We start from the raw sequence: 7,899 nt of genomic DNA, 5'->3' as shown, positions 1-7,899 counted from the left end.
CTGAGTTGTTTATTACCATTATGCTTTAACAACGAATAAAAGTACAAGTAGGGATAAACAGAATGACTAAAATAAAAGTATCAAACATTACAGATCATTAACTGTTGTGCACGTATCATTGACTCTCTTTTCTAACGACACACTTTGCGACTTATACAGGCAACCAGGGAGAACGTGACACACATATTCAAACGTGTGATGGGGTTGTTCATTCCCATGCTGCTGGCTGCTCAGAGGTGTCGAGGTCCACGGCTCTCGTGCCAACAGCTCCGGGGTCTCTCTTCCTCTCCTCGCGTCGTCCAGGCAGTCAGTGGGCGTGGTTATAGGGAGGAGGACTCCGCACGAGCGGGAGCGTCACCGTCACCATAGTGATTCACTACAGCCGAACTCACCCAGTGGGAGTTCAGTTGTACAACATCTAATTAAGATCTACAAATCTAAATGGGGTACCTTTTGATATGTGAACACACTTAATGTGTAATGTTCGACAATAATTAGCACAATCCTAGATGAGCTAGAGAGGAGAGCAGAGATAAGAGAGAAGAGGAGTAGAAGAGAGAGGAGGAGGAGAGGAGAGAGGAGAGGATGGAGAGGAGAGGAGATGAGAAGAGAGGAGAGGATGGAGAGGAGAAGAGAAGAGAAGAGAAGAGAGAGCAGACAAGACAAAGTCACGGTTCTCACACACATGGGGAGAATCTTTACATGTATTCACTGTGACCTTTGTTTAAGTGTGTAATACATGAAGGGTTGTTGCATGGAGGAGATTAAGTCAATTACTCGTTAAAAAATGAAAGACTTCAGTGAACATTCAATCAATCTCAAAATGATCAAAATAAGGGTTTTAGGCAGCAAACTAATATATTTTTTGTATCCCACTGAGAAAGTATTTCTTCTGAACACTGTTGGACTGGAATGTATCTATTCCAGTGAAATTATAAATTAAAATGACAATGTAGACCCACACATTACATTATTTGGCTTTTCTTTTTCATAAAGAAAAACTGAAAAGTGTTCAGAAGTTAAACCAATAGAAATTTTAAGAAAAAGGTTATTAGGTCACTATTAAACAAATGAATCATCTAAAAATATTCTACATGACTGCAGCTGTTAACTATGTTATAGCATTAAACGTATCAAAAAATCAGGAGAAAACATGAATAAGATATATTGTAATGTAACCATTTATAATGGGTTATATTCAACAACTGGGGATAGATTCTTAAAGAACTTATCCTCGTTAAATGTCAGCAGTATGACGTTAACGCAGATTTCTCAGATCTCACATAGTAGAGATTCTAATTAAGGAAACAAATTTATTGTTTTGTTCGTTTGATGATTGTATTATCGAACAAAGGTCCTAGTCTGTTTGATTGACAGGTGAGATGATCAGGGGGGCAGAGTTGTTACCTTCATAATCATGGCGGCCTGGGCAGAGGAATGGATAGAGAGGCTCACTGAAGGTGCAGCCAGTAGCAGAGTAGATATGAACCCTGGCCTCCACATCATAGAAGGAGACCAGACCCTCATCATAATCAACAAACACCCCCACCTTCTGGAGCTCAGCTCTCAGAGGGAGACAGGCAGCAGGGTCATCATAAAATACCAACCTATCCTTGTAGTAGTGAAGAATCCAGTATCCCGTCTCAGGGGTCCACGTGCTCCCAACTTTTCTGTCGATGGACTCTCTGGCCACTCCTACCCACCATCCAGTCTTGTCTTTAACCTGTACCTCAAAGTAAAATCTCCCTGAGGAGAGGCTGTGCCTCGTGAGAACATGTATATACTGTGTAAATCTCTTACAGTTGTCTGGGAGTACCTTCCACACACCTCCATCATGTACTTGTTTCCCATCCTCAGACAGGATGAGACAGGGATGAGCTGTATCAGGATCCAGAGTCGCATCTACTTCATACTGCTGGACCCTCGTCAGTACAGCATCATCACGCAGCTTCTTCATTTCAATGTTCAGCTGATGCAGGGATCTCCTCAAGGTCCCTACGTATGACGGAGGACGGACCTCCACTGTCGTCCGGTCCCTGGTGAGTGGAGGATCCTTCAGGGATCTGAAGGTCTGGAGGAAGTGGAGGTGGTCTTTAGTGTGTGAGAGCTGCTTCACCTCTGAGCATCTATTGGTCAGATCTTCTATTTCCTGCTCCAGCTCTTTGATGAGGTCTTCAGCTTGTTTCTCTGTGGATTTCAGTTTCTCTTGAACCGTTTGGTTGAATTCATCCTGGAGTTTTACAACACAGCCTATCAGAGCAGTGAAGACCTGGCCACCAATGACTGTCTCTCTGTCTGCAACTTTGTTGCTCAGTTCTACTGTGTCTTTGATCTCCTTAATCTTTTGTTTTCTCTCCTGGATCATCTGCGGAACTTCAGCTTCTATCTTCCCCAGCTCGGCCGTCTTCACTTCATACTCCTCCTTTAGAGGTACAACAGGATGGGACTTGTGGTCACCCTCTGTGCAGAACTGACACACACACACCTGTTCAGTCTGGCAGAAGAGCTCCAGAAGTCGGTCGTGTTTCTTACACATCCTGTCTTCCAGACGGTCCATAGGCTCGACCAGCCGATGTTTCTGCAGGCGAGCGACTCTCTGATGTGGCTCCAGGTGGGTTTGGCAGAAAGACATGAAACACTCTAGGCATGACTTCACAGCCTTCAGCTGGGTCCCAGTACAGAAGTCACAGGGAACTTCTGCTGGTTCAACACAAGGCTGCTCTTTAACTCGTACGGTTGTTCTTAACTGAGCAGCCAGCTTTGATAAGAGGGTATTGACCTGTGGATCAGGTTTTGTGTCGAAAATCTTGTTGCAAACAGGACATTTGTACTTGACTTGTTCATCCCAGAACTTTGTAATACAGGTTCTGCAGAAGTTGTGTCCACATGGTGCGGTTACTGGGCTGCTGAACACATCCAGACAGATTGAACATGAAAAGTCCTCCTCAGACCAGGGAGTGTTAGCAGAGGCCATTCCTAGACACAGACGATAAGGATTATGCATTGAGCAATTTTATATTTCTAATTCCATCAATTCCTTATCTTGTGCTGCTTTACTCACCTTGTTGTGTGTTCTGTCTGTCAGACAATTTGTTCCAAAATGCGTTTTATTTTTCTCCTGAAAGAGAGAACTGCTTCCACGTCGGTTATTCTATGAATGTTTAGTTTCGTTTCCTGAACAAGACGTCCTCTCCTCTCCTCCTCTTACACCTGGCTCCGCCCCTAATACTTGTCTCCTCCCCTAACCCCTGGCTCCGCCCCCACGGACACAGTTCCCTGACGTTTCAACCTGAATGAGGGCACATTCATCATGTACTGTATGTTCGCTGTGTGTTGTCTTCTTTGATGATATTTTAATCACATTCTTTATAAAACAACCATCTCAATGTGTGCCCAGATAACATGTGCTACTATGGTTGTTATTTAATATTGAGTTTACACTGACAGTTAAAAATGGCTTGTCTCACAGACTTTAACCTCATATAACCGCCGAGCATAGGCGTCGATTACGGGGGGGATGGGGGGGACATGTCCCCCCCACTTTCTAAAATATGAATTTTGTCCCCCCCACTTTTGCGACCGAAAAAAAAAAAAAAAAATCTCCCCACATACTCAACCGAAATCGTCGAGTCTAAATCATGCGATAGGCGCGCACGAAGACATCCTCACAAGTCACAGCATGCACAACAGCTGGCTGTGAGTGGAGCAAATGAGGGGGCGGGATTCTGATCATCAGTATCTCTCATTCAGTGCCGCGCCGCGCGAGCTCCTGTGGTTAGTCATTCCAGCAGGCCTACAACTACACTTGGCAGTTGGAAGGCAGCCTAATAGTTGTTTTACAGACGCTTTCCACACACTTCGCAGCAGCATTGAAGACGACAAGCGTCAAGAAAGTCGACTCCTCAAAAATGTACAAGGTAACTATTCCTAACAGTTCGTTTATAATGTTTCCTCCGAGCATATGCTAGCTAGGCAAGACCACGTTGTAGCTAATTGTTTGCGGTTACAGTGTTAACTAATTTGGAGTGAGCGAAAGTGAATAATATTAGCTGCTATCAGTTTTAGGGCTGGCCCGAATTATTCGAATACTCGTTCGGAAAAATAGTATTCGAAGCTTGAATCAGTATTCGGAGCTTTGTTTATTTTTTTTCCACGTGAGGTAGGCCTACGTGACGTTACCAGAGCGAGGGAGGCAAACTATACCCGACACCAAGCAGAGAAGCGAGAGAGGTGGAGGAAGAATAGGTATCTTGTTGTTTCCCTTTACTTTATAACACAACATTAGCGGGATCTCGGGAGGAAAAGTAATGCTTAGCGAAATGCTAACCTTAGCTTAGTTGTTTGTTGACTGATGACCAAAGACGGGTTAACTATTTTATGAATTGTAAAGAATCAGGAAAACAAGTATTTGAAATGGATTATGGATTATTTATTAATTATTCTGAACCACACTGAACTGTTTGATTAGCCTACCACATTATTACAACATTACCAAGAGTATTGTAATCCGAAATTAAGAATGTGGCAGCACTGAACTTGGGGTGTGTGTGTGTGTGTGTGTGTGTGTGTGTGTGTGTGTGTGTGTGTTTACAGCAACAATGTGTGCCTTACTGTTGGTGTGCTTGTCGAACGCCCCCCTACCCTTCTTCCAGTTCCTGAACCCCAAGGAAATGAAGGTTTGTTCTGTATTTCTGGCCATTGTTGGAATATTATGTTTAAAGGCCTTTACACAGTAGAAACACAAAACTCCTTTAATTTCAGAACTGTAATGTAGCCAGGGGTAGTCTTTGAACCAGCTCTCCTGGAATCGGAGAGTGCGGTTGGGCAGAGTTTGTGGCTCAATTAGCTGTGCATCTGGTTGGTATGGGGAAACTAAAATATCCTCAGGGGTATTGAGCTCTTCCTCTGTTTGGGAAGGGTTATCCTGTTGTCCCTCCTGCTGAGGCACCTCCTCCTGTAATGTAGTCAGTGACATGGATGATAATTTGGTAGTATTTCTTTAAATAGTTCCCTGAAATGTTTTATTTATGTTTTTTGTTCATAATTGCACTTAATATTTGTTGTAGTTGTAGCCCTGCCCACTTCACTATAATTGTCTGTAGTGTATGTTTTAAATTGTGCAATAGCATATATATTTTTTTAGAAACCTCACCTGCTGCACCTCTACATTCTCAACCCCCTGTTCCTGAGCTTCTTTGTTTAGTTCTGTTCCACTCAGTTCCGGTTCCTTATGAAAATGTTAAACTTTGTTAGTAATGTTTCATGTTATAGTTTCTGAATGTTCAAGTTTTCCTTATGTGACCCTCACCTCCACAGCTCCCGGTCCCTGCACTTCTTTGTTTTGTTCTGTTGCACTTGGTTCCTTTTCCTGATGACAGATGGTTCATAAATAAAACAAACATTTATTGGCACTTGTGTTTGGTTTTTATTTAACGTTTTAGCATAGATTTGGGGTAAATCGTACTTGTTTTTTGCATAGTTTTAGGGTATATTCTGTTTTTTCTTATGAATAGTATGGATAATCATATAGGGACATCTAGTGGTAAATCCGCAGATTTCAAACGTGTGAAAAACGCAATTTGGTATCTAGTCGTTTGATTTGTCGACTGTCAGCCACTGTAGAAACATGGCGTTGTAAAATGACATGAGTCTGCATTCCCATGGTGGCGCATACAGATCGAACATTGTGAAATGAGAGAACGTGAACTTGGAAGGCTATGACTTTTATGACTAGTACTTGCGAAGGCTAACGCAATATCATGGAATTAACTTGAGATATATATTTAACAGGAACACTAGAAACAATCGCTACTGTACAAAAGGTATTCCACGTGACTCAACCAATAAAAGTGGAAGACAAATTTGTAGTAGGCAAAGCATAGACTAGCTAAAGCCGGTATGTAGCTAACTGCAGTGTAACTGCTAGCTGACCGTTAACGTTAGCAGTAGATGAGAACTAGCAGTTAACCGAGTTAATATCAAACATCGTAAAACAAGTTGATTTGTAGATTTCTCTAAACTTACAGCGCATTTTTGCTTGCTGAAAAAGGATCTTATATCGCTTCCCGCTTTTCTCTTAGACATTATGGATCCACTTGAATAGCCTTATAATAGCGAATGTTTGTTGTTTTTATATCATCGCGAGGGGGAGGGGGCAGGCGGCTACGTGGGCTGTCTGTACACACAGCGTTATAATAAAGAAGTTTCAAGACAGCCAGCCAAAATTGAAATTTTTATTCAGAAAATAGGCGGTCCTTTTGCTTCCTGTAAAAAGCATGTTTGTGACACTGGATAACGTGGAATATGGATACATCAACTAGCCTGCATGTGGAGGGCCACATAAGGTAAGAAATTGGTTTACGTAAACTTTGCTGCTGGTTTTGTTTGCTCGTGATGACCTGGCTAGGTTACCCACACCACGGTCCTAAGCGATTGTGATCATCTGATTCTGGTTGGTGCTCAAGATATAGATTGCAGCTAGTAGCAGCTACACACGGTTCGATTGCTATGCCAATGTGGTTAGAGTTGTTTTGTCTGATTGAAATATTTGACGTTGGACTTGGAGCCAGTGGTAGGCTCAGGCCTATCCTGACATAAATATCGTATAACCTGCTGTGTGATTATCTAAACTCTAGGGGATTTTATTTGCGGGCAATTTGCTCATGATGTAACGAGTGAAGTGTGAATTGGTCCTTCGCGAGTGTTTACTGGTGGTCAGGATTTGGCAGATCATGCAATTCTCCTCTGGGTGCTTGTTTTTTTAATTTTTTAATGCAGCATAACATTATGCGACCAGCAACCCTTGCTCTTCTTCAAAAGGCTGATGCTCAGTAGTACCTCGTTTCATTTCGTAGCCTACCCCCTTTACAGTCTGCAATTGATTGTCTGGTAAACTTTGTTGATGTCAAGATAAGTGTTAAATTGCCAACACTTTTCTTTGTCCTGTGTGTATTAGTATTACATATCCGAAATCCCGAGCGCCAATACCCTGGTGTTTCCAACGTCGTTTTGCAAAACAAGCCAAAACACAAACTGGTTTTTCAACACCTGACAATACACTGCAGAGCATATTTTAATGCAGCGTTGAATGGATGAATAGCTTACATAAGGGTACCCACCACTTTTCAAACCACACTCAAGCTTATGGTTATTGTCCCCACCACTTCTAAAAACAAACTGACGCCCTTGCCGCCGAGTCATGTGACTCGGAGGGCAGACAAACCAGACCGACGAGTTCACCTTCAGTCAGAGACAACAAACACTTTTTTGTTGCCTCCGTGCGGTAGTTAATTCGGCTGAATTAAAAATAGGTTTACCTAGAAAATTCACAATTTATAAGTTGATAGACTGTATTGTTTATAACGGTATGGTGGGGATCGCCAGGAGCGGCGACACGTGGGGACGCGTTCCTTCGCGCTCTGCAAGTGGAGAACATTATTCACAAATTCATTGATGATATAACCCCCCAACCGCCCGATACAAATATTCCTTCACTAGTTGTGTTGAAGTCCTTAATAACTGTATGGAGAAATACATGATATTAATGATAATGAAGTCACAATACAAAGACAATTAAATGCAAATTCCACCGACCAACCGCCCTTATACGTAAAAACCCTCCCTGTGTTGGATATTTGTAGAGAGTTGAGAGATGAGAGAGGTCCACGGGTAGGGGACGTATCAAATATTAAACTGATGAGAACAGATACTACACTTGATCTTACAAAAACAAAAGTACAACTATGTGTCAAAAACATATAGCGTGTTATCAAACCATATTCAACCTGAAGAATAACGAGTAACGGGGCCCGTTAGTCACGGCAATTCACGATTGGCACTGATGACGTCAGAAGCCATATGCCAATCAGAAGGTCTGAGAAGCCAACTGCGTTTTTATTG

General features: G+C 42.4%; 1 protein-coding gene across 2 annotated transcripts; it reads right to left on the bottom strand.

The window, feature by feature from the left end:
- LOC307088091 (E3 ubiquitin-protein ligase TRIM39-like) lies at nucleotides 1-3,191 on the bottom strand (the record flags this gene model as incomplete). Of its 2 annotated transcripts, none has more annotated exons than XM_079753884.1 (2): nucleotides 1-2,976; nucleotides 3,062-3,191. In XM_079753884.1, the coding sequence occupies one exon, from the start codon at nucleotides 2,972-2,974 to the stop codon at nucleotides 1,358-1,360; it is 1,617 nt and encodes a 538-aa protein (XP_079610010.1). In that variant the 3' UTR covers nucleotides 1-1,357. The 2 variants fall into 2 exon arrangements, with proteins under 2 accessions (XP_079610010.1, XP_079610011.1); XM_079753885.1 differs by lacking the exon at nucleotides 3,062-3,191 and having other exon boundaries at nucleotides 1-1,425; nucleotides 1,608-3,004.
- Between the last annotated feature and the right edge of the window lie 4,708 nt (nucleotides 3,192-7,899).

This window comes from Pollachius pollachius (genome assembly GCF_949987615.1).
Source record: "Pollachius pollachius genome assembly, chromosome: 16".
NCBI classification, from domain to species: domain Eukaryota; kingdom Metazoa; phylum Chordata; class Actinopteri; order Gadiformes; family Gadidae; genus Pollachius; species Pollachius pollachius.
The sequence above is the reverse complement of the archived record's forward strand: the minus strand, read 5'-3'. Positions and strand labels throughout refer to the sequence as shown.